At 40.9% G+C, this 27,422-nt stretch overlaps 1 protein-coding gene across 3 annotated transcripts; it reads left to right on the top strand.

Annotated features, from left to right (window-relative positions):
• The first annotated feature begins 14,251 nt into the window (after positions 1-14,251).
• LOC100114999 (elongation of very long chain fatty acids protein AAEL008004) lies at positions 14,252-26,273 on the top strand. 3 transcript variants are annotated; one of them, XM_008215967.4, is made up of 6 exons: positions 14,291-14,746; positions 14,930-15,001; positions 23,357-23,432; positions 23,528-23,799; positions 23,878-24,213; positions 24,294-26,273. In XM_008215967.4, the coding sequence occupies exons 3-6, from the start codon at positions 23,384-23,386 to the stop codon at positions 24,624-24,626; spliced, it is 990 nt and encodes a 329-aa protein (XP_008214189.1). In that variant the 5' UTR covers positions 14,291-14,746; positions 14,930-15,001; positions 23,357-23,383; the 3' UTR covers positions 24,627-26,273. The 3 variants fall into 3 exon arrangements, with proteins under 3 accessions (XP_001599838.1, XP_008214189.1, XP_016845887.1); XM_001599788.5 differs by lacking the exon at positions 14,930-15,001 and having other exon boundaries at positions 14,252-14,746; XM_016990398.3 differs by lacking the exons at positions 14,291-14,746; positions 14,930-15,001 and adding an exon at positions 15,240-15,488.
• The last annotated feature ends 1,149 nt before the right edge of the window (positions 26,274-27,422 follow it).

Here is a 27,422-nt window from a genome sequence, read left to right as displayed (position 1 = left end):
CGTTAGCGATTAACCTGTAAAATCACTAATATTTCCGACTACTCGCTATCTTTGACGTTGTAAACATCGACAACTTTGGGTTTTATGAATCGGTGCAGCGCGTTTGCATTTCCCGTACGCCGCATTCAACGAGAACAAGCTAATAAAGCGTTAAGTTTTTACTCTGGCGAAGTTGTGGTTTTTTTACTGTCAAATAAAAACTCTTCGGTGCAGTGAACTCGCACCGAGTCCACGCGATGCATAAATGAATAAACAAAAACAATCGTGTTTTACTGCAACTTACTCATGTTGTATTTCAGCTATATTATCTTATCGTGGGCATCTGCGTCAACGTATTTTTTTACTGCCTTAATCTTACAAACAATCACCTGTATTTAAAAAATTACAAAACGTGCATGTGATCTCGTTGAATGCAAAAGTACACCTATGCACATTTTTCGAGTACAGTATTCGTTCTAATGCCAATTGCTCGTGTTTCGATACAAGCCGATATTTTACTACATGGCATAAGAAGTTGATTTGTATATTAACTGTTCATCTCGAAGACTTACGTAAAAAGTTATCAAGAGTTACCGAAGCAAAAAAGAAGCATGCAGAATCAATAAAGAATTGCGCAATGCTCTAAACAATACCATTTCTGACTTAGTGTTACATCCTTTTATAAGATGCAAAATTTTTTTGTCGACGACTCAAACATTTTTTTTGCGCACACACTGAAAGTATAAAAATTGCTGACTTAGAGCATAGATAAACTAGTATTCCAGTAGAACAGGTAAGAATCAATAATTCCTATTTCTTCATCATGAAAGCCATCCTACGTGCGCCGGTTCCAGTTCCGACGACAGGACGTCGTTCGTCGCATTATCGGGAGATCTCTGCACACATACCACATTGCGACGCGAGTAACACGTTTCTACTCATACAGTCGTGCTATATCACCGCTTCTTAATGAAATATCGATCAGGATTTCCGTCAATTAATTCCTTTTACCATGTTTTTTAATGAATTACAAAATTTGAGTTTCATCTAATTGGTGCTTTACAAATCCTATAAAAACGTGTAACGTTGATTTAGTAAAAAAAGTGGACGGGATATTCCCATAGTATTCGTATCAAATAGATATTAGGAACTATCATATGTCATTCACAGACAGAGTCACCAGACGTATCTCTTTGATTGATTGTTTGCGCGGTAATAAGCAAGAATTTTGCCGGTAACCGCACATCATTATATACGTGCGACTGCCAGATTTTACATGTATAGTCTGCGGTAACAAGCACGTTTTGCGACGATTTACGAATGTGTATGGAATTGTCATCGACAAAGTATGCCACGCGATGCGAGTGGAAAAATTAAACGGATAGCTTTTTAAGTCTTTTACTATAGGTTTTTGTTATTGCTGTACAAAAGTTGTGAAGTTTTCGCAATATCAATTAATTCACCAATGGGTTATAACAATGAAGTATGAGGTAATTAGAGATTTGAATCAATAAATAATGAAAAATATATTCTCATCGAATAATGAACATCAAACTGATATATTTGCCAGTTGACTATTTGTTTCATTAGAAACAATCATAGGCAGCGGATTCTCTAAAGTAATTTCACGCTGCAGATCCAATCCTGGAAGAATGAAACATTGCAAATGACGAGTCTATGATATTTGCATTGCACGCAAGGGTTTCCTCGATTTTTTTCTCCAGTTTTTTTTTTTTTTTTTTTTTTTTTTGAATGCATGACTTATTTTTCTGTCATTAATTATTGCCACAAGCACCAAGCGGAATATCAAGTTTCTTTAGGAATCCTTTGACATAGATTACCACTTGCAGCGGGAACCACATTTACGGAACAAAAAGACTCACTCGGTATATGAACGCGTGGAATCAGAGATAGTTGTACCAACCTTTAAGAAAACAAAACAGTTTTGGTCTACTGGTTGTCCCCACCACTTGAACTTGCCGGCTCTTTAGTCTCTGGATAGCGACGCTAGGTGGCGCATTGGCACTTTCCTCTTTCTTTCATTTTAATTTGCGCTCTGCGCTACACCTACCACTGCGCGATATGTGTCACCTATGCCAATTCAGCCTTGTTTTGCTTACGGTTTGAGCCGGTCATGCTATATTAGGAAATAAGTATTCAATACCTTTTTGATCACCTTTGAATTGAATGCTACAGTAGCAGCTCAATGATAATAACATTCTGAACCGTATTCATTACCTTTCCCTTCTCATTATAGATTTGCACCAAAGTCCAAAGTGTATATCGCCTTACTCGATACTACCAAATTATATTCTCCTTTGCGCGCCATGAAAATCTCTTAATCCATTAAACTTCCTAACAAATCAAGCACGATACTCCTTTCCTTTTCATCTCCCCTAAGTGCAACGATCCTCTTAGTTCGTCGCAGAATAAAAATACTCGGAGGAAAACCACAGAACGAGTATGTAGCGGAGCAACGCTCTTGTCATCTTTGTATCTCTCGCCAATGACTCACCGGAACCATGGTGCGTATCTTCTTGATCGTTTTTCCGCTTCATCCGCGCGATGCACCATATTATCCTCCCTCGTTTTACGTCGCTGACACTCGCGCGTAAACCCGTTTACCGCAACTGCAATAGCCTCTCTTACGGGGATGGTAAACCTTTTTGCGCGCATCAGAGCCGTTTACTGTGCTCGTCTTAATATATGTATATAGCAAACTTCATGAAGCTGGAATTTCGCGAGACTGACTCGGCGAACGTCTATAAATAAGGCTCGTGGGAAATGGGCGAATAATTATAAGAAAGTGTACCGTGTAGCCGAGTTGCGCTGATTATTAACGATGCGGTTACGCTGTGCGCCGGCTACAGGTTGCTCGCTCGAGATCTATAATTCAGTCTGAGTATGCGCGCAAGGAGATATTGGTTGTGCAGGCAAGATAATGCCTTCAGTGTTAAATGTATTCTTGCTCTTATTGAGGCATAATTTAGAAAAATGTTTCTACTGGAATACCTGTTTCGCATTACCGATTTTAGATTGGTAAATTCGATTGGCAACAATGTTGCTCCGCGGTGTTATGCGTACAGCTAGCAAAAAAAAAATCATAACAAAAACGCACGTTATCCCTTGTCGGCGGTTGATCGTAATGGCATAATTATTTACAAACGATCCGATGTGTTACAACCGTCAGAAAAATCGGTAAGCGCGATTTGTCTTGCGAACCACTTAGGTGATCTACTACAGCGTCGCAATGTTGCTCATAATAATTTTAGCGCAACTGCATTAGACCATAATCAATTATTCCAGTCCAATGCCTCAGATACGTATCTCATGAGCTCTATTTTACATCAAGCGTCAGAATTTCACGCAATACTCAGCACTAATTTTTTTTCTCTTCGTAACGCGTAGATTCGCGCAATAAAACGTAGAGAAAAATACATTAATCGCTGATCCATTAAATTTCCCGGCCCTTAATGGGCACAAAACGTTAATTATAAAACGTCGGCAAGCTGGGAAATAAAAAATTGTACTTGGGCAATTGCGAGATGACTAGAAGCGTGTATTTGTTTATTGGGAACAGGTTCTAGACTCTTTCAAGCACTGCCTTTTATTAATGAGAGCCTCAAGGTTGCGGAGACTGCGTGTGCTCTTAATGCCCCGCGGGAGAATCTACCTATACGAAAGACGTCTTGCAACTGTTGTTGCTGCAAAGAATGCGTGCGTGTATAAAAGGAAGATACGCTACTGCGGCAAAGGCATGAAGAAAGTGGTTATGGCTATTGTTTTTCCTTTTATTATCGGCTTGGTTCACATGAAGATGGTGTATCTTTGTAGGATTCGATAAAAATCTGCAATGAAGTATCATTAAATTATAATCAACGCAAGAGTAACATTCGAGTACTTGTGTATTCAAAAGTTGGCAAAAAGCGATGATAAAAGTTGTTGCCACCGCGTTGACACAAAATAAATAAAGCCCACTGTCTTCCTCGCAATCTGAATAACCCATCCATCTTGGAGGCGTAATTTATCGCTTGGAAAAATTACGCATTTCGGAAAATTCTCTTTCCAGAAGAAAAAAACATTGTACCACGTCAGCGGAAGTGTCTGGTAATCCTTAACCATCATCAATGCGCAATACCTCGTTACCTATAATCCTAAATTGCACAATTTTTCAAAATTTCCTTTGATTTACGTACTTTTATACTTCGGAAAATCAACGACGGAGCAACGCTCCCGAATCGCTGAATCATCTGGCGCTCGTTGAGCTCGTTCACCTACTACATAAATCCGAGTCGTCGTCCTGCAGAGCAACTTCTGGTAAACCAAAAGACGTATAAAACGCCTCACTTGGTGGAGCGTGCGCCGATTAGATCCAAAGCTTCGAGGCGCTACGCTCTTAAGTATTTTTGTTTTGTTTTGTTTGTTTACGTTGAATCGTTGGCTCGTTTACACGAGACAGATCTCTAGATCTTTGTGGCGTGCAACTTAGCTGGTTCTCTGATGCACCGAAAGTGGCAGAACGAGATTTTCAAGTTTTTAAGAATTTGTATGGGGTTGCTTGTCTTTATTGCGTGAATCACAAGTCTTTTACCGCAGCTGCGTTCCTAAATTCAAAATGAATCTTGAGGTTTGGTGGTGGATAGGGTTAACGTTAACAAAATTTGAAGTCCAAATTCGAAACTAGGTCTGGGTCAGCGCAAAAATATCGTTATCCAACACTACGTAATATTCAACAGACCGATTTTCATTGCGAAAATCATATTGCACCTATCGCTCGGCCACAGTCTTATTAACCAAAAAAAGACACCACTTCCTGGATTGCATTCAACGAAAATTTTCTGATGATTGAAAAACCTCATTATTGCAAAACAGTGATAGGCCTGCAGTAGCACCACGCTAAGTACCCCACAATCTCCAACAAATGACGCCCATTTATACATAAGAATAGGCCTGATATCTGAGACAGATTACCGTGCAAAATCAATGATTCCATAGTCGACCTGGTATAGCACGCACGTTGGTATAGCAAGAGAAAATAACAGTATAGTCATACGCGCGCGCTTTCTAATGTTACATCAATGACCGAGTGTGTCTCACGCGTAGACGTAATACAATATGTATTGAGAGGTATTGCGCGATAAGGGTGCAGACATGCGCGCGCAGTGATAGTGGATATGAGGATTTACGGGGACTCTGACACGTGTGTGGCGAAGGAACGTGAATGATTGGGATGGGTATGCTTTTGATTGGAAGATTGATTTCGAGTTGCACGTGGTTTTGATTTTTTGGAGAGACTAATTAACTTTACTTTTGTTGCTGTACGTGATCTTTCTACATTTCTTTGAGAATAATAACAATGCAAGCAGTATTATACAGATTACGAGAACTTAAATTGATAAAAATACAAATCGAGTAAACTGATTAAAAAAGGTTAATCAATTCCCTTTCATTAAAAATCAGAATTCGATAGTTCTATACATAAAGATCTTAAACTCCCACGCAAACACAACCAACAGAGCGAACGTCGTCTTTTTTGTCATCGCCGTTATTCTGATCCACACTTTTACTCCTCCCGTTCGTTTTATTGGCGCATTTAAGTGCCCCGTGAAGGAAACGTGAGTGGATCCTTGGAAAGTGTGATTTTGACACACAAAAGAATTTGATGGATCCGTTGTTTTACAGAGCATTCCTCGGCCTTCTATTGAAGCAGCAGAAACATCAAGGATACGTGGAGGGAAACACTGCAAATCAAAAGTTACGACGATTGTGTCGACTTCTCCGTAAAAAGCTGGAGACTGCACTGCTGAAGCCCAATAAGAGAAAGTATTCTACGCGAGATAAAAATGAATCCGAGAACTGGGCTGTGGTTATACATGTCTGTATGCAATCCGCGCTATATATACTTCAATCGTATGCATCGCCGAAAAGTTCTTCGAGGTCGTAATCTCACCAGCTCTCATGGAAACTTTGATTAACACCGAATGAAAATTCATCGGCAATCCTTGTTGGACTCTCAAATTTTAATGAAGTGCCGGAGAATCACTGGCATAGCCCAGAAATCGCTCGGGTCTGCTAACTACAGCATATACCGTGCGCATGTAAATTCGAACGCGGACTATAATGTTCTGTAGTCGCCAAGAGGGTCGCAAACTCCTCCACGCGTTTGGAATATATTCATTATTCTTATCATCATCTCATCGTTCTCTTTGTTGCAGCCTTTTTTGTGAGAAAAGAACCGCCTGGAAAAATCACTGTGAGTTGTAGCCTTGAGACGGTTGAGATTTTTTTACGTGTGTTGTGATGATAATTCATTAGATTCAAGAATCAACACTTTTTACGTTGTTTACCAGCACATTCATACAGTGTATTTTTCTTTGATTTAGTTCATATTCAGAGTTTATATCACATGCTTGTATTTTGTAAGTTAGCAAGAAGGTATACTATTCATGAGTGATTGATTACGCGATGAATCGCAATAATGTCTTTGACAAATCTTTGTTGGTTTTACCAACTACCAGTCGATACATCTTGTAGTTATTGCAACGATTCTTTTAAGTTTCAAATTCGTCAATGCACAAAAACTATTATTTATGCACTTCAACTATTTGACCCGCAAGTTCCGACGCAATAAAAGCGCTTTTATACCCCGGACATTAACTATATAATTAAAACTTTTTTGCGTTATATAGCAAGGAATCATTTTTAACACCATCTTTCAATAACGACTCATTCAGATGTCAACGAAGCGCATAAATCTTCATCGCAAATTTATATCACAGGAAAATAATATGAAAATTACCCTGTCCATCTCTACGGATAATACGGATTTCACGCCTGTCATCAAGTAGCAATTGTAAAAAGACGGGAAAAGAACTTTGACGGTCCATATACCCGGTAAGTACCTAATTTTCCCATTACGTCAAATAAACCAACGCGCAATTCCCTCCCGGACAATCAATCATTAGAAAAAAAGTCCACATGCAACTCTTGATCCATAATTACGTACCACTACAGCGCATGTATCTAAACAACCAAATGGTTCGCGCGTTTAAAGTGTCAATTGGCAATCCGCTACAATAAGGCTGCAGAAAAAATCCCTTGATAAAAAGTGTAAACATCGTCTAATATATCAGACAGTAACGAACCAGCTCGAGACAGTACACGTAGTCGATATACCTTGCGCTATCTCTCCTTTTTTGCGGAACGCGGACTTGCGCGAATTCCGATTCAAGGACATGCACTTCACTGCCCGACCGCTGCCTCTTTTCATTTTCTTCTTCTTTGCTGCAGCTCAACTCGCGCCTTTTCTCGAGCACGCTGCACTTATTTTCTTGGCTCAACCTTGCGAGGACGAGTTTTGTAAGGATGTACTTCTAATGGAAGCGTGTAGGCTCTTCGGGAAACGAAGCTATAACGCTGATGAGTATGCTATTAGAAAAAATTCTAAGTTTCAGCAATGATGGATTCGTGAATAATAAGCGTAACTCCGATGATCGATGTAATGGAAGAAAAAAAACGTATAGGAGCGAATTCTCATCGACCGAATAGATCAGGAAAATCGATGTGCTTTCAACGCGCCCAAAATTTATCGTTCAATTTGGTTTATCGAGGTGAAAAGTGGCTGTATATCACGAGCTGCCGCTTCGTGTGATAATAATACTTTTGCCTTTAATCTTCCACTGCGGATATTCATACATTCGCGCCCTAGTAACGAGCCAATCGCTGCGTTCGGTTTTACGTATGAACTTGAATTGTTATTATGGAGCATAAAGCGAGTCGTGCATTGTTTTCATTCGTATGCAAAGTAAAGGTCGCTGTGGCCTGTGGGTCGCATTGTTACAGTTTTTTCTTTTATCGCGAGAGAATGAGAATAATTGGAAAGTTTGTAAAAAACGTCGATTACTTTGAGTCATCGGTGTCATCGTGTAGCTACTTAAACTTCCAAATTTTTCGGCGATGAATTTTTATAGAAGCCAGACGTTTATAATCCAACAGTCATTTGTTTTTCTCGCATACGTTGTATAGTTTTCCACTTTTCATCGTATCGTAACAAGATTGTTGCCGAGTCCACACATTATCCATTATGTTTGCGAAGTTCATAAAAAACGAGGATTTTTAAACAAGAAGGAAATTGCAGTACATCAAAGAAGCAATCAGTCGAAGCGTTAATTAATCTAAAATATGTTTCAGTAAGTAATCGTCGATCCATACAAGCTTCAAAACACGAATTGAAGACGAAATACTGAGAAGTAATGCGTATAATCAGTGGTGTATACGACGACAATTAACTTGATCAGAAATGTTAATGCAAAGAAACAAATCCGAATATCCGACTGACTACACTAAGCGGAAAATAAGTTATATACGATTTCTGCTGTAGTGAAAATCTATAAGCAGTGCATGAAAAGCTGCACAGTATAGGCGAGCTGACACTTTTAGATCACTTACGGTTGAAAACAGTTACTTTCAAAGTAACTGTTCTCGATTGTCGAGAATTCATTGAGTAATACCCATAAGCTTACAAACGTTATTGTATCAGTTACTAGTTTCTGGATCAGGAAAAAAAAGTTAAATAACGTCCAAAGAATCAGAGGCAATGACTCGTTAAACGTCCCCGGCAAAACTGTTCGCACGATAAATGCCGCACGTAATGGATTTTCACGCATTCATCGGATGCCAGTCGCTTGTGTGCAATATATTTTTTCCCTCGAGGCCTTGCACCTCGATCAAGAGTGAGAGCTGCAATTTTTTTTTTACGTGACATTTGGAACTCGAAAGTTCATCGCCTCATCTACGCAAGCCTTCCACGCTGCCCTATCTTGTGTCAACCCCACCCAAGATGCACCTCTCCGATCGAAACCCACCCGTCCTATTTCTACTAGATCCGCTTTTACGTTGTCCTCCCATCTACGTCTAGGTCTACCTAGAGGTCGCGTTACCATCGGCCTGCCCTTCATGACACGCGCTGCCGTACGGTCGTCTCCCATTCTCGCTATGTGCCCTGCCCATCCCAATCTGCGCGATTTTATTATTCTGTTAATATTTGGTGACGCGTACAGATTGTGTAACTCATCATTGTGTAGTCTCCTCCATTCCCCGGTTTCCTCATATTTCTTCGGTCCGTATATTTTTCGCAAGACTTTATTTTCAAATACCCTAAAACAGTTGTCCGCCTGCTTAGTGAGAGCCCACGTTTCGCACCCGTACAGAACCACCGGCAGTATTATTGTCCTGTATATTCTTATTTTAACATTTTTAGACAACAGCCTCGACTTAAGTAAATTACTCACGGCGTAGAAGCAAGCATTACCCGAATGGAGTCTCTTATTTATTTCGACATTAATCTCGTGTCTATCATTTATGCTCGTACCCAGATACCTGAATTCGCTAACCTTTTCAAAAGTAAAATTCCCAACTCTGACATCTTCCTCCCCTCTGCAGATGCCTAGCTTATCCACAATCATGTACTTTGTTTTTGATTCACTCACTTCTAACCCTGTATACTCCACCGCTTTTATGAGGATTTCCGCGTTTCTTGCTACCGTTTCCCTACAATCCCCCAATATATCCAAATCATCTGCGTAGCCTAGTATCTGCGTTGTTCCATTAAGCGTTGCGCCCAGCTGGCTAACCTGCATTTTTCTAACGGCATACTCTAACGTTAAGTTGAACAGCACCGTAGAGAGCCCATTCCCTTGTTTTAAACCATCGCGTATCATGAAGGGTTCTGATACATTACCGCCTACTCGACCTTTCCCGTGCTTCCGTTCAGACATATTTGAATTAATCTCACGAGTTTTTTTGGTACACTGAGAAGTACTAGAATTTGATACATTTTGCTTCGCTTAATAGAGTCGTACGCTTTTTTAAAATCTATAAATAGTTGGTGTATGGTTTCGCAAAATTCCCACTTTTTCTCTAACAACTGTCTTATGGTAAACATTTGATCGTTCATCGATCTGTTGCGCCGAAATGCGCACTGATAATCTCCTACTATATCTTCCGCGAATGGAGTGAGTCTAGCTTGTATTACGTTTGACAGAACTTTGTAGCACGTTGCTAAAATTGAAATACCCCTATAGTTATTGCAGTCTGTCTTATCCCCCTTTTTAAAAATCGGTATAATGATAGATTCCTTCCAATTTTCGGGTATTGTTTCATTTTTCCAGATGGCACATACTAGTTTATAGATTTTGAAACTGAGCTCGACGCCCCCATATTTGAGTAACTCAGCTGGTATAGAGTCATTTCCCGCGGCTTTGTTGTTTTTTAGTTTTTTAATCGCGGCCTCTACTTCTTGGTAGCTCGGTTCCTCCACGTGGGGTTCAGCAGTGTGAATTTCGTCCCCTAATTCTTCGCTATTTTCGTGCACGTTTAATAATTTATCGAAATAATTTTTCCACAGCGACAGTAATTCGTTGTCATTTGTTACGAGGTCCCCGTTTTCGTCCTTCATCAATTGCGCTCTACTCCTAAAACCCTTTCTGATGGCGTTAATCCATCTGTACATTTCGCGGGGATTATTTTCCTTACTGTTAGTTTCTATTCTCCTAATAAGATTCTTTTGATACTCCCGCTTCTTATTTCTGTAGATCGTGCTCGTCTGTTTCCTTACGTTAGAATACTCTTCTACGGTCCTATCGCTTCTATTTTGTAAGCTATCTAATTTAGCCTTTTTGCGCCTTTCAAACCAGAGTTCGCACTCTTCGCCAAACCATGGTTTGCTCTTTGGCTTTTTCTTTTTACCCAGTACTTTGTTCGCGGCCTCTTTTACCGTTTTTTCGTTGTCCCTCCATAAGCTATTCGGTTCGTCATTCCCCTCCGGCGATATGTTTGCTTCTTCAAGTGCCTGAAAGCTGTTATTAATTTCTATCTGGTACCTAATTCGCTCTGTTCTATCTTGTAGCTTCTCAATATCGAAGCTTTCTACCTTGTTTGCTCGCTTACTATTTTGATTCGCTACTAGTCTAGCTCTTAATTTGGCCACTACTAGGAAGTGGTCCGAGTCGCTATCTGCCCCTCTGTAAGCCCTTACGTCAAGAACGTTAGTATGACGTCTTTTTTCAATGAGGAAATGATCAATTTGGTTCTGTGTGGCCCCATCCGGCGATGTCCACGTTGCCTTGTGTATGTCCTTGTGCTTAAAACATGTAGTTTTGATTATAAGATCTTTTGCCGCCGCGAAATTTATGACCCTAATACCGTTATCATTGCTGGCTTCATGCAGGCTTTCCTTCCCTATAGTAGGCCTAAACATTTCCTCCCTACCTATTTTAGCATTGAAATCGCCTAATACTATTCTTGTGTCGTAAGACGCGAACTGGTCGATTACCTGCTCTAAAATTTCGTAATAGAGATCCTTAGCTTCTTCTTCTTTGTTCTCCGTAGGAGAGTGTACAATATAAATACATATCTATACCATTCACCTTCGATAATGATGTACGAGAGCCTATCATTGACGGATTTGAAATTTTAACCGAATGTATGATGCTTTTGCTTACGAGAAATCCGGTGCCTAGAGATCCCCCACTCCCGGCCCCATACAGGTACGTGAAGTTACCCGATGCTAGTACTCCGCCATCTGGCCACCGCGATTCCTGTATTGCTACCAAATCTAGATTGTACTTATCAGCTTCCTTTACGAGTTCTTTAAACGCACCAGCTCTGTATAGACTGCGAACATTCCAAGTTCCGACCCCTAAGTCCCTTTTGGTTCGGATTTGATTTTTTTGAGCCATGATATGTTAAACCCGCGCGCTTCGGATCCTGTTCCGATCGCAGGTGAGTCCACCGTTCTAGAGGTGATAACCCCCATACCTCTCTAGAACTAAGTATGAGGGCTTTCCGACTTTGACGAGGACAGTGTCAACTCGTCGTCAGACACACTACGGTTTCATTCTCGCATCCTAACGCCCCCCTGCAAGGCAGTGCGCCTTCGCTGGCATCGTTACCGCGTAAGACCAGGTGACGAATCATTCTACACATCCCCTTTCGGGGCAGTTGTCATCGCTCCCGCATCCTCCTCGGCAGCAGGATTTTTGCCCATTTTTGTAATGTGTGATGAAAGAGATAGATTGAGAGATAAGAGATAATGTGAAGTGTTTTTGTTGTTGTGATGCTTGCGTAGTGTTTCTAGATGAATGCGTTCGACAGTGTGGGCTCATCACACCCACGCCTGTTCCTATCGGCTGTCCGCAGCTGCTTATTCAATTTATTCGCAGCTAACCTCTTTCTCAGGGGCTGTTCCTCTATCCGCAACCTAAGGACGCGCTGTGTAGTGGTGATAAGCACCCACCGTCCGATCTGGACGACAACGCCCAAGACCCGCTTAGGGTAGCGGCATTGTAACAGGTGAAAGCTGCAATATACGGAAAAAAGCTGCAATTGTAAATTCGTTGCTGCAAATAACCTTTGGATTATGCTACTGCTTAAGTATCGAGGTCAGAAAGCTTCAAAGCGTATTGTTCATTAGGCAAACATTCACGATGCATCAGGAAGAGGATATAACGAATTTGAATTTTGCAAATCGGCCCGACGATTATTCTTTTCGAATTATACAAGCGATTCTAATTTTTTCTTTGTTCTGCTGCTGCGACGAAAAGAACAACTGCAGGAGGAATAACTGAAGGAGATAATTATACGCCAATGGTATGAGGAATCGCTGATTATCTAAGAGTTGATCTTGATCCAAAAAGCCACATGTTTGTTTTGATACATTTATTTGTTATGACTCTCTCTTCGTTAAACAAGCCAAATACACATCACACGTCCCTGACCCAACTCCATCCCTCTAAAGCTCCTTCACGTACATCCATATAGCCTGGAGTACAGAGCATCAACGTCACGCACAAAAACATCGAGTCCTTCGCAGCGCAGCTATCTCGCGTACGGGACAAGGTCGCTCCGCATCCTCTCTCATCCCTTTCTGCGCAATAAAGCAGAGACTCGCGGCCCTTCGCTGACCTAATTACGCACAATGAACTACCTGCGCGCGATCAATCGACGAGTGCGTCTTGACAAAGTCGTAATACGCAGGCGTATGGGTGTATCGCAGCATCCGCGAGTGAACATTATTCAAATTTTGCACTGAGGTTCGACGAGAATTTTTCGGCTTGCAACCAGCTCGTCGGCGCGCGTTTTTCCTCCGTTGTCGCAAGATTAATTACTTTATTTTCTCGCATGATGAGAGAGAAAGAGTTTCGAAATTCACGACGCCGAGATTCGGAATACATTAATTTTCATTGTCAGTGTCTATATTGCATCAAGAGAGCTGATTTCGAAAGCATCAGATCAAAGTTCGTATAGGATCACGTTGAATCTATCGGGTGTACAGTAATTAATAAAAAAGAAACAAAGGGTCATCTGAGGCGTAATATGCAAAACGAAAAGCAAAGTGTCATCGTTCCACGAAAGCGATCAGCGCGCACGCAAATTTCACACTCGCAATAGCACTGATTTTTCAATCATAATCATCGCGGCTGCTCCGCACGAAAATGATGGAGATAATTGCACTTTAACCGCGGCTTCTTTCCGCGTGAGATATCAACTTTTTAAATGCAAATAAGAAATAAGAAGAAGAAGAAGGACGTAAATGACAATCACTGCCAGAGACGAAAAAATTAGACGAAGGGGAGAGAGAGAGTGAATGCAGAGCGAGGCAAGGTCGTCGGATAATTTGGCTCGGAGTGCAGTGTGATATACGCTCGCGGAATATACTATATGCGCGCGGAAATAATGGGGAAAATGCGACGCGGGCTTTCTTTTACATATAACGTCCTTCAGTTCGCAAACCGGGTGGATCGATTCTGGGAAGAAAAAGTACACGTGGTACAAGGAAACTCAGTTTTGCGCGGCGGAATAAAGAATTTGTTTACGGTGATTGATTGGACGGGTGGAAGCGGGAAAATTGAATTATACAGAGGGAGCCATTGAACTGCTGTCAAAATTATAAAGCAGGTATTGTATGCCAATAACACCGAGAAAACTGCAGACCTCTCGCAGCCGAAAGTGCACGTAATCGCAAGACATACATAAGTATGGACGGTGATGGATCAGTGACGCACGCGTTAATGCACATTATAGTATCTCTTTACCGGCTAAAAAAAGTATTTTGCTGATAAAAATATATACTATAGTCGAGACCTCTTTCAAACGGGAGAATCCATGCCCCGATAAAGATTCACAGAAAGCACTGGCAACCTCTCTCCCAACCCTCGTAGAAGCCGGTCACACAATCGTCAAAGTCCACGGCGAAATCGTTCTCGGCCTCAGCCACCCGTTATACTCACAAACCCCTACTACCGATCGCGTCCCCCAACGTATCCGCGATATAGAGTGCCGAAAGGTTAAATTCGCCTCGGTCGCCGGCAAACCGGCCAGTAGTGTCTCTCGCTCGCCTGTCGTACGCATTCGCTGACGCGTGTCGCGCTCGTAACACACAGCCTGCGCTGCACCATACACACGGTCGTGTGTGTGAATATATACGCGACATACCGCGTGGGGGACTCGTCGCGGAGAGCCTGTGTGCCGATCGCCTCCGCTCTTGCCTCCGGTGCAGTAGCAGTCAGTCAGTGGTCCAGTGCTCGGACTGTTCGGACACGGGTGCTTTGTTAACGAATAGTTTCTCTGCGTTACTCTTTTATCCGTCTCTTCGCAGTCGACCATTCGGGGGTTGCGTTCGAGGTAAAGGGGGTGCCGAGGAATCGAAGGAGGAGTCTTTCACGAGAAGAGGGAGGCGGGAGGGTGGAAGGAGCTTCTTCATCCGCAGGTGAGTTCGGGGATTTTCTAAGCAGACTCTTTGGTGTGATTGGGACGAATTTGTTATTTCTGAGTGTGGACTGTTACATTACTCTTTGTTGGAAATAAAATACGCGTGCAAAAATAAATCGCAAAAACAAAAAAAAATTATACTAGTATCCAGCAAACTAAACTATCGCAATTTTTATCATAGAACAACGAATTCGAATCATCGAGGGCACCCTTATCTCATCGATTACCGAGGAACAGCTGAGACAAGTCAAAGGTGACAGCTCGCGCGACACACGCGAGGATGCAGTTGCGATATAGGCGAAAGCTTAATTGCGGGCACACCGGTGCACGACCATGCGAGCGATAAAGCAACAATGCGACCTTTAGTCCAAACCGATTGCTTTGTGTACTTTCCTTCCCCCGCGCGCGATAAAATTAAAAAACTCTCTCGTTATATTGACTGTAAAATTTTTCACTGTTCGAATCAACTTTAAGAATCAAACGAAACGTGGAAATCGCTGTATACTCGTATACGAAAAGCTTCAAGTCGCATCGAAATGTGCTCACTTGCTGGCTGCAGCCTGTTGCAAAATTCGTTATGCATACATGCGGATACCTGCGTCTTCGTCGTTACCCTTAGAGAGCCATAGAAGCGCGTGCGCTCGGGAACAAAAGCCGAAGAATATTATTATGCCTACGCGGATGGAGACGAGCACGTGGTCAGCTGGAACGGGATGTTGTGCGCTTCTGGGAACTAACAGGTAGCCGTTGATTCGGCATTTTGTTATTAGAAATTAAATAATCGAGAAAAAAGGCCTGCATCCACTACATAGATATTAAACTCTCGCTCGAGTTCGAGATATCGATCGCCTCGTAATAACACATCCTGGAGCTATCGAGACAACGGAAATCACGGAAATGTATCCCGTGTTAAGTCGTAAGGTGAACCTCATTCCACTACTCCAGATGCTTGCCTTGTTTATCCCGAACTTCCTTATTCCCTCTCCTCCGTGTCGGCGATCTCGCGCAGTCTATACTCACCAATCGAGATTTCAAGCATACTGACCAAAGTCATGCGAAAAGTCGTGTTTTGCCAATCGCGAGCGCCATAACCACGCTGGCTTATTAATGAATATCAACGACGAGTTTTTTCTTGCCGCGTACACTGAAAAAAAACACAGCCATTTTAACTGAACTCGCACCAGTAATCCGTCATTGTACGAAGACTAGCCAAGATTACTGTAGAGTTCAGCAGTTTTAAAGAATCAGTTCGGTCGTTTTTGCTGGTGTCCCGCGTAAGCGACCAATTTTACGAGTCGCGACTCGCCAAAACTACCAGTGGCACACCGTTGTTCTTACTGAACAGTCGTTACGGTGGCAGAACGGTTAAAACTACCGGACTTTACAGCAGAAACGACTGTGTTTTTTTCAGTGTACGGTATATTGACTAATGTATGCGCGATTTGCTTGTATGTATACGCTACACGCAGCGACTAAATAAATGTTTGCCGACTCGCGGCTTTATTTAATAAGTCGCCTGCATACGCGAAATTTTTCAATAATCTCCTTATACTGCAACGATTCGCTTATTCGCGTACAAGTATATGGTAGAATAATTTGCAGTGTACACGTTAAAGACGAGAAACAATACGAGGTATAAGACAGGCGTTAAGCGAACGTGAGAACGGCTCTGTAAATAAGCAACAATCGCCATCGGCTCTGAATCACTGCACACGCGCGTATCGGCGGCGACGACTTGAGTATCTATGAAGTTTGCAAAATTCGCGAAACTGAATTTTTGAATCGCGTAAATTACACGGAATTTTTCAATTAACAAATCGGAATTGTAATTGCCGCTAACGATCACGACGCGTACACCTCTTTAGCAACACCTAGGCGCCGTTTTTTTCTTTTCACGGACGTCCGAGAAACCCAGCGATGCGTCAATATCCTCGAGCTCACGCTCGTGCCTATCTATGCAATTACGCGCGTCTCGCGGAATAAGACGCGCGCTCGCTCACGGAAACTTATAAGAGAAGCCCAATTACTCGATCCCCAGCGATTTTCTGGAAGTTTCTCTGCTGTGTGTTCCATTGTACGAATCGGTGCGACGTCGCGGCGATGCGCCCGGAAAAATGGAGGCTAATGTCAATGTCGCCGCTGCGACCCTCTTTGTCTCGCGATATAGATAGCTCGATTCCCATGCGTTTTTGCACTGTGCGTCTCGGTTTTTCTTCTTTTGCAAAAAGACATGTATAATACCTCTGGTCTACTGCGATGTCCGCTAAATCATTGCTTTATTGAGTCGAGCGAACTCGGAATCGGCGGCGCTATATTTCGCGATTAACTATGCAAATCCAGCTAACGAGTTGAGTGCACTTATATCTCAAACATGCTTTTTTCTTGGTTTTTCGTCCGCGAACACGCACGGGAACAAATCAGCGCGGCTTGTTTGACTAAGTTTCGTGCGCTCGTACAAGCGGCATAAATTGAATGTTGTGAAACTGCTAGTTTTCGCAGGTGTGATATTGACGCCTGTGAAACATAATTCTCCGTAGGACGATGTGTTGCGAGATATTCCCCAAAACTGTGCGTCTGTTTGGCTTAGATTATGTTTGTCATTCGACTAAATTGCCGAAGGATGGACGCGAGCATATTTGCATTTTCGTCATTAGCGCGTTAATAATAGTTTTATGCAGTTTCACAAAAAATATGAACGCGCGAGTGTCCTTTGGTAATTATTCTTTCTGACGAGCATTTTTGCAACAATTGCGCGACGCCCGCTCGTTCTCGTATGTCGCTGCGACGCAATGGTGTATACGGGATCGAGTTCTCCTTTTGAATATAGTCGCGAGATAGAATGGAAGTTGATCGATTGATGTGAATACACCGTGAACTTTTTTGACCTTTTGAAATACGGCAAAGTATTCGGCAAAATGTGATTGATATATCTGAAAAAGCTCGAAGCAGCTGTTATATAAAGATCCAGTTTAAACGATTCTCTCTAATTTGAGTGCAGTTGATTTATTATGTATGGGGTCAAAGTCATTGTTGGGGCAACCTATTATTAACAGCTTTATCGATCAAAGCATTATCCGTTTATAGAGTCGATCATCATAAAATCTAAATCAGTTTTTTGTTCTTTTAATTTGATGATAATAAAGACACCTTAAAGTGTAAATGAAATCGGATAGTGGTGACTCTTTGTGCTTTTGCAGTTACAGAGCTAAAAGCTTGGTTTGATCGAAGTGACATTCAGCAAGCATGTAAATTAGATGGAAAAATTTCTTGTAACATTCCAATGATTAGCATTTTTAACAACGCTATTCTACTTATCTTAAGCCGGAAACATTGTAAAGTTATGCTCGTTCAATCAACATCGACTCGTAATGGTGCGCTTGCATTAAAATCGAAATCGTTTACGCCGAAGAAAACGATTGTGCGGAATGCAATTTTTTCCTTTTAATCAGAGTCGTAAAAAGCATTAGAGTGCGTAATTTCACTAATTCGCCTGTGATTGCTTTTCCTCGTCGCGCTGACTCGTTTGCACTCGAACGATGCTCAATCGATTTTGAAAAATCCAAACACTTCCATAAATTCAAACCGCATCTTCGTGGAAACGATTCTAAAACGCTTTGTTTACACCAGCTTCTTGCATGTTTTAAAGTTCGCGCGTAAATAACCGCTAATGCGCTTGTCAACCCTTCTTCTACATTCCTGCAAAAAAAAAACATCGCAACTCACAGTATTATGCTCATAATAACGTCGCTAATTGCATTTTAATGATTGTATTGCGGAGGCTGGTCGTGCACATGGGCTTGTTAAGCGTTTTGCGCAACGCAACTGGAGCACCGTGATTCGAACATTAATGAAGTGGCCGTTTTTTGCCGTCGATATATATTTGCGAATTAGTCCGCTCTTTTTACTCGCTTTGTCCAGTTAGCTGCTGGCGCAAGTCATGGATGCATTTTAATTGCGCAAAGCGCCTACTGATACTGTTTTGGAATCGAAGTAACATTTCACCGGTTGAATGAAATGCCGCGCGCGCGCGCGACGTGAAGCATATTTGAGAACGCTATATTTGATGGATTTGGTCTTCATTTTGTAGTGATCTTACGAGAGAAGGAATGTTGTCGGTATTTTTGTTGTATCGGGTCAACGTTATACTTGAGTTAGTTATGTTTGAATTTGTCGTTTCTTATTAGCTGGACGTATACGAGCATTACTGACAATATAACTTATGCACAATCGAGATGCACACGGAAGGGATTAATTTCAACGCGTTTAAGTGATATGTTCGTGTATAGATGTATGATTATATACGCATAACAAACAATACTGAATTTTTATGCCAAGCGCTGACTTAACGAGAAGACGCTATTATTAGTATAATCCGGTTATAAATATTCAATCACACATTCTTCACCCACAACAATAAGTCCTTATCCACAATATATCCTGATTTTGCTAATGCAAAAAAATTGATACGAACCGCAAGTGTATCTCTTATCCTCAATAAGAATTCCTCAAAAATGCATGTTGATATCTTACTTTCCTGCTCGACGGCATAATGCGCTCCTCGTCGTGTGTATAGGTATATACTGTAAACACGTAGTGACTCGCGAAAATAAAGTACTTTCTTCGTCTGGATGGCAGACGTCAAGGTGAGACCGGCGGTATCTGTCGCTTTTCATTGTGTATTCATCGAAACTCGGAGATTGACTTTACATTCTTCCCTCTCGGCCGTACATGTGTATTTTCGTTTTCTCGCATTTAAAAATAAGATAAAAATTATTATTTATTGCATTCCTCTGTATTGGAAATATAAATAACCGATGTGCGCATCCTCTTCAGCCTTAGGGGATTCACCGCGATCCGAGCGTAAAAAATTCATAAACATCGAACCGCGCATTGGGACATCTCCTCCGTAAGATTAGAGCGCCGTAATGCGACTACTGCATTATAATCAATGAAAACAATCATCATAAATTAATACTCGTCGTATGGCACACGAAAACAAAAAAAATCATTCTCGCGGCTTTAGTACGAAGACCATTAGTCCATTGACACTGAACTAGAACCGCACCCGCATACCGACAATCAGAGAAACAGGTGGATCTCTTAACGTACATGTATAGGTACAATAGCCGCGGTTGATTAATCCGTCGACTCGGCGTACACGCGCGTGCGCGCATCGATTTCTTCTCTGTTTACGACGCAGCAGGAGGATTGTAAAGGAGGGACGATTATTAGCCGCGATCGGGGGAAATTTATGGCAATCGAGTGGAAAATGTGAAATCATCGTTTTGTAATAATGAGTTTCCTTACGACGATGATAATAATTTTTTTTCTCTATCTCTCTCTCTTTCTCTCTCTTTTATGAAACTCCGATTCACATTGCCGCCGTGTGGTTCGCGCGCGCGCTCTCTCGCAAAATATAAACAGGGTTACATAAGCTACGAGTGATGCAGTCGTTAATTGATTGTAAATCACCGGTTTTATTAAATTAAGCAAGACGCAAAATATCTTTGATATTTGTGGCTTTCATTTCATTTTAAAATCTTGAATTTTCAAAATCATAACGACGTGAATATTCATGACGAGGTACGCCATTAATTAATAAGCCACCTACAAAAGGCGTTTTTTGCCACGAAAATAATTATGCACGCAATTAAACGAAAAAAAAACTTGAAACTATAAACCTCGGAAGTTGCGGGTATCTCCCGTTTAATGCGTGATTGATATAGTTGAGGAATCTGACGCGTGCTCTTATTTTGGCTAGATCGGCTACTTTTTTCCTGCGCTGCGACTGCAACTCGCGGGGAGATAGACGCATGCGAATTTATTTAATTCTGCGTGTCCTTCGGTGCAAACAGGCTGACGCAGTTCGCGTTTCTTCCTACTTCAAGCATTTGAGCCTTGTCTGAGCATGTCATATCCGTAACCACTGTTCGATCCAGTACGAAAAGTCTTTGTTTATTTTTTTAACGGAATTCAGACAACCAAAGCTGCTTGGCTTTTCACAATAAGTCACTTTACATATCGCAAAACAAATGATAAAAATCAGCGATAATGTAGATCTGTTAAAGACGGCGTGGGAGATAAACATAAAGTGATCAAAGATGTCAATACATGGAGTATAGGCGATTTCCTGATAGTTGTGTTAGCAATTAATCCTCGATCTGCAGTGCGATTAAAATTCAATTCGAGATTCTAATCGCGCGAAACAAGAATCGCCTTCAAAAGAAATAATCTACTGAATGTGAATTGTCGTATGTAACCTAGCGCTAAAATATATACATGTACAGCACCGTAATACCCATTTGAAAACAACATTACACCACAAAGAGCAAATTTCCGAATAATACTTAACCGAGCGAGGATTTCTAATAATTTCTTAATTTACTTACATATAGACGATGCGAAAGTAGGTCGAACCTCGATTCTATTAATTAAGCTACTTATATTACCTAACATCTATATCGGAATAATGATATAACTTATAAATCAAAAGTTGATGAAACCCAGTTACTAATGCTAGCGTACCAATCATAAAGTGGATTTTGGTGGATGATTGGAAAAAAATGCATGCGGAATATTTACAAAGATCAATAGATTCCTTAGCGAAAACAGTTGAGCGTGTAATCTGCTATAACTTTGCGAATTGTCGATAATGACAGCATTGTTCAGCAAAAGCTTGTAAATTCTAATAATATCTACAACACCGGCAATTATTGATAAGAGGACTCAATCGTTTTCCTCATTAGCACTTTTCGACTAATCCTTTATCTAGGCTATGCTTAACAAAAATTATAATTATTTTCTATGCGATGCTTTTAAAATGTCTCAAAACATAAGAATAGGAAAAAAAAAAGATCGTATTATGCAGTGTTAAAAGCGCATGTGTGCAGCTGACGAAGAAGTGAGAGTAAAGGGATAAGAAAATCGCACAACACGGCGAGTGTACGAAAGTAAGAGTATGGACAGGTCGGCGGGTATAAACCGATATTCGCGCGTTACACGTAAACTCGCTCACCTTGATGCGAACTTGAACGGCTATGTATGTGCGCGCTCGCGCTTATAAGCGCATGTGCTGCCGTTGATCGTTTGTCTATATACTTATAGCAGTACACGGGAGTCCAGATATGTCTGTCGAGTGATGTACTGCGCCTGTGTATACAGCATCCAAGAATTGCTACCGGCAAAGGTCGAAGTAGTTTGATGAGAGAAGAGAATTAAGTTATAATTTTTTATTTCTCGACCGAATGTTTACCCCGCTCAAAGTTTATTTTAATGAATTGAAAGTTTTTGAAAGATTATGCTATTGTAAATGTGAACGCGAAAACGGAAAGGTATAGGTTAGATAATAAGGTATGACGTTGTATTTGCGAATATTGCGTTGGTATAACCTAGATGAAAGGATCCGAAACGAAAAATGATAACGGAGACGTATCATTATTCGGAATTACGAATAATGCATACAGTTATTCTTCTGTATCAAACGATTCGAAATTACACTTATAGCAAAGGATTTCAAAAAACACAATTCGTAACAAGTCATAACAAGTACGTTGTCCTGTGAAGAATGTCGCTCTATGTTGCAAAATTAAATTCTAAACTACCGGGGAAAATGAAAACAGCTATAAAGTGTTACAGTGTTGCAAGTCTATGAAATAGAGACATTAAAATAATGAACTCGTTAGTCGCGTTTTATGATGTAGCACCGTATCCATATGGATTTTTTATCCATTTTTTTATTTATATTTATACAATACATAACTCAACGTTTGAATAATTTGCGAGTAATCTTTTTTAATTCGTGTGAAATAAGCTACACTGTATGAGATTTCAGCGAATCTTGATCAAATTAGCAATGAGCAAATGAACAAAAAATTGGCTTGATTAATGTTAGATAGTTTTACAATCCTCTATTTTATTTAGCTTTTAATCCTAACAAAAGCATAGTGACATTTTTTAGCGGTAACAGTGGATATTTGCATTCACATCATTCATGTGGGCCTCTCATGAATGAAAGCATCTTCGTCAATATAGAAGTAGTCTCTTTTGTCTGTATAATTTTGATCTTCTATATACGCTTAAAATCACATAAATTTTTATTATCGTAATTTTATCTTGCTTCTTAAAAGGTTTTAATATAAAATAATAATGCTGTATGTTTTTACACAAAGCACTGCATACACGACCACCGAATTCAAAACTTTCTGTTTCTGCATTCATACATTCATCAGCATTTTCGCCCATGTAAATACCGGTTTATTTTAATATATTCTAGTTTCAAGTTCTCGAGCATCGCTCAAATTCAAAAGGCCAGCAGTTGTTTGTTTTGATAAAAACCTTGATCATGATTTCTCAACAGACACATACACAGCATCGATGTATTTCTGTCGAATTTAATATGCTAGCATAAAAGAATAAAATGTGACCAAGAAAAAACAATAATTGCATGGCTCATTTAATGATAATTCATACATCAAATTTTACTAAAACGCTAATACATTTATAGCACTAAGTAATTCTTTTAAAACTAATTGTTTTATTTGAAAATTCGATGCATATTGCTACAATCAACTTCCGTTGAACAACATTTTTACTTAATTTAATTTTTCAGATCTGAGTAGAAATACACAAAGACAAGATGTCGGGCATCGCGGAGTATTACAATAATCTCATGTACAATAGAAATGGTAATAACAAATTTTCATAATAAAGATATAAATAACAAAGCACGAAAATGCAGAGTAAGCAATAATTTTATTAATCGATTAATCTACACCGACAGATAAAAGAACGGAGAACTGGTTCCTGATCACAGGTCCGGTTCCAATACTCACCATCATCATGACGTACCTGTACTTCAGCATATCGTTGGGTCCGAGGATAATGAGGGATAGAAAACCCTTTACCCTGAGAAATACCCTTATTGTTTACAACTTTATACAGGTGGTACTCAGCATATACCTTGTCTACGAGGGACTAATGGCAGGTTGGTTGTACGACTACAGCTATAGATGTCAACCTGTTGACTATTCTATTACCCCGAAATCTATGAGGGTAGGTTAACCATGTTTGAATAAATTTTGTAATTATAAAATGTGAACCGTTTGTAATATTAAATCCATGATCTTGCAGATGGCCAACGGCGTATACCTTTACTTCGCCTGTAAGCTATTCGAGCTCTTGGACACCGTGTTCTTCGTGTTGCGAAAGAAGCAGCGCCAGATCTCGTTCCTCCACCTCTACCACCACGCAATGATGCCCATCTGTGCTTGGATCGGAGTTCGTTTCGTTGCAGGTGGTCACGGAACTCTTCTGGGACTCATCAACTCCTTCATCCATATCCTCATGTATACGTACTACATGCTCGCAGCCTTTGGGCCTGAGGTGCAGAAGTACCTCTGGTGGAAGAAGTACCTCACCTCTCTGCAGCTAGTCCAGTTCACGATCATTCTAATTCATAATGCACAGGTAAGTGAGTGCGAATGTTATAAAAGTGAAAGCAATTTTTCAGTCGAGTAATTATCGTTCTTAAAATAAACTTCGTAAAGGTCTTGATGACGGATTGCAACTTTCCGAAGACTCTGGCATTCCTCCTCTGCATCAACGCTGCACTCTTCATCTACCTCTTCGGTTCGTTCTACGTCGCCAACTACAATAATAAATCAAGCGCCAAGAGCGATAAAGCTGTCCAGGACAAACTCAAGGCCAATGGCAGCCTTTCCAACGGAAACACGAAGACAAACGGCTATTCGAACGGCCACAACAATGGCCACACTAAGGGCCACAATGGACACACCAATGGTCACATCAATGGTCACGCCAATGGTCACACCAACGGCCAAACTAACGGACACACGAAAATCGACAAAAAGATCGAGTAATTTATGCGTATTTAAGGTTCACTTTTATAAGGATGGATAATTATAATGCTATATTATAAGGTTTTGTAAATTTGTCGGAATCGGCAAGTGGATTTGCCAATATCAAAAATTAGGGATTGACCGCATTTTTTTAAACGTGACTGTCAAGTGGTTAATCTGAGTCTGCAGTTGGTTTTCATGATTGAGCAATTGTTGATTAACAATCGGGACTCGAAAACCGCGTGCCTTTCTCAATCGGTAAGTGAGTGACCGAGAAAATCGTTGATCGTATGGTTCGATCGGCTACCGATCTTACCGACTCGTACGGCTGTTACCAGCGGAGGACTGTAACCTTGTATCCAGTGTACAAGAGCCTGTATTTAGGTGGCGGTATATTCTCGGAATCAGAGCCAGTGTTTTGTAGATATATTTTTTTTAACTAAATCTCTCCAACGGGAAAATTTATAGGCAACACAAATAATATTTTAAGTGACAGTGAAGAAGGCTTTCAAGAAATACTGCGCCATTCAAACACAGTCTTTTATTCGACACTAACAGTCGAATAATACCAGAAATGCCTTTGATTGTTAAAGACGCTCGATTTGAGAGGATTTTTCGGCTTCGATCGGTAAGACCTTTCTTACCGATCGCATCACGTGAAGTACTGATTACACATGCCGGAAATGAGTCTAAGTTTTATAACAACTATTATAATTCCACTCTGTTGATCGTCTCGAAGAAAAATATTCGTACCTTGACGAATTCATTGCAACGAATTCATTATTGGACGTTTTGTAATTTTACATTATCACTGTAGGATACATATCCGAACGTAGTGTATAGACGTTTTGGAAGCCAGATGTTTTTCGGTGCTATGCACCTTATTTTTGTACAGATTTTCACAAAATATTTGATACATAATTAATCGACAACTCACGCAATGTTGATTGTTGGATGGAAACGAAGAAATCGATTATTTTTGTAAAAATTGTTAATAAATAATTCCAGAAGCAGATGGCGATGTTGGAATAAGCATAGTATATTATCATATTAGGCCACATAAGTCTTACAGACAAAGTTTACAAACAAATGCAGTGTAACTTCATCGCACACTGTTCCGTACAAACGCGAAATTCACTCTCGAAAAATGTCTGATATATAAAAGTAAGCAAACGAAGAACATCGTGCATTTCTGTAACTCCTTCGCTAAGCGCCGAAAAGATGAACGTAATTTTACTGTTAAACTCGTCCGAGAGTTCTTTCGTACTATATATTACTATACATAGATAGATATTACCAAATCCTTTTTGTACTTTTGAAGGTGGGAGGAATCGCCATTTTAGAGTAAAATGAGAAGAAGGTGCCACAATCTCTCGAGCCCATAATACAATAATATGTACATAAGAGCTCGAAACTCGAACGTCGCTATATGTATAAAACGTTCTCTTCACTTTGTACTACAAAATTATTGTAACCACACATACACACACGTCGACACTTGCGCACATGTATCTCATCCACACAGAGACATATAGTTCGCTCATATCCACGGCTGTAACGACGCGTGCTTGGCGTCCGTATATTTTCCAGCTACTGTACTTTTTAAACATCATCTGTAATAACCAGACTCTTTCTTTCTTTTTGGTAATAAAAAACCATGAAAAGCCTGAAGAAACCGACGTATACACTCGTTGCCCCGACCTTCTCCAAAGATTCCCATTTGCAACTAGTGTACAACTGCGCCGTTTGGCGCATCAATATCGCGCGCGAAGCAGGGGGAGAAAAAAAGGTATATATAGGGGCGGCTCGTGCGTACAATCGACGCGGTTATTACTATGCGTCGCGCATATTCTGCTCGCTGGCGTACAGGCCCGTGAGGTCAGGATCGTGGGACCTTCAGGCCGCGGCCGATTTCCGCTGCAACGTCGATAACGTGCGCAAGTCGTTCTGCCACCGGCGCGATTCAATTTTGGACGTTTGACGCTGCTATTGTTACAAATACACGATCAGGACTTCGGAGCTGAAAAATGCACTCTTCAATCGAGGCATCCGATGTTACACGTGTTCCATAAACGAATAGATCATCGAGGCACAGAAACACGATGACGCCGGAATAATTGGTCGAAGTCAGAAAACTGCTCAACAACCGTTCGAAATTTTAAAAATTACGTTACACATTGTAATATACCCTTAGGCGAGCGAAAGAAATTATTCCACGAGGAAAAAATGCAGCTGGAATGGCATATTATATGCGTAGTAAAGTAGTCGTGTGTAGTTCGACGTGTACGACTGCGGGAGAGGTTACATTAATGCATACGCGCTCGAAGCCCGGAAACTGATTTGCATTGCAGAACTTTTGGTAATAGTGAACGGCATATGTGTTTGTAATAAGATTATGTCAGAGAATCACCGCGGCGTATAAGCAGTCGGGCCTCGATTTCGTTGATGACATTCGTTATTGTAGCATAAAATATTTAGGTCACTGCTGCGATCAAAAAGTTCTGTACCACTATAGGATATATTTATAGATTTAAGGGTAATTTATAATTCAAGCGACTACGCTTAACCCACTTGCATACACTTATCCGTGAACGCTTACTTTTCAAATATCGAAATTACAAAGCTGAAGTAACGAGCGAATCTAGACGAAAAAACAACTTCTGCGGAGACCTCGTGATGGACACGCGCAAGTAGATGTGCCTATGCACACTAGGGAAAATAAACTCGACAATAGAGTCGAGAGCTTTCACGCTGCTGATGTGGGACTGGGAAAAAATCGCGCAGCTCGATCACGTGGGCAGCAGAAGTCAACGGCCC

The sequence above is a fragment of the Nasonia vitripennis genome, chromosome 1, assembly GCF_009193385.2.
Source record: "Nasonia vitripennis strain AsymCx chromosome 1, Nvit_psr_1.1, whole genome shotgun sequence".
Lineage (NCBI taxonomy): Eukaryota > Metazoa > Arthropoda > Insecta > Hymenoptera > Pteromalidae > Nasonia > Nasonia vitripennis.
This window is presented reverse-complemented; position numbering and strand designations above follow the sequence as displayed.

Excerpts from the sequence above, each read along its gene's own strand:
- LOC100114999 (XM_001599788.5), top strand. The coding sequence starts at position 23,384 with ATGTCGGGCATCGCGGAGTATTACAATAATCTCATGTACAATAGAAAT. Across the intron at positions 23,433-23,527 it reads TCTCATGTACAATAGAAATG|ATAAAAGAACGGAGAACTGG; the intron begins GTAATAACAAAT and ends CTACACCGACAG. Across the intron at positions 23,800-23,877 it reads TTACCCCGAAATCTATGAGG|ATGGCCAACGGCGTATACCT; the intron begins GTAGGTTAACCA and ends ATGATCTTGCAG.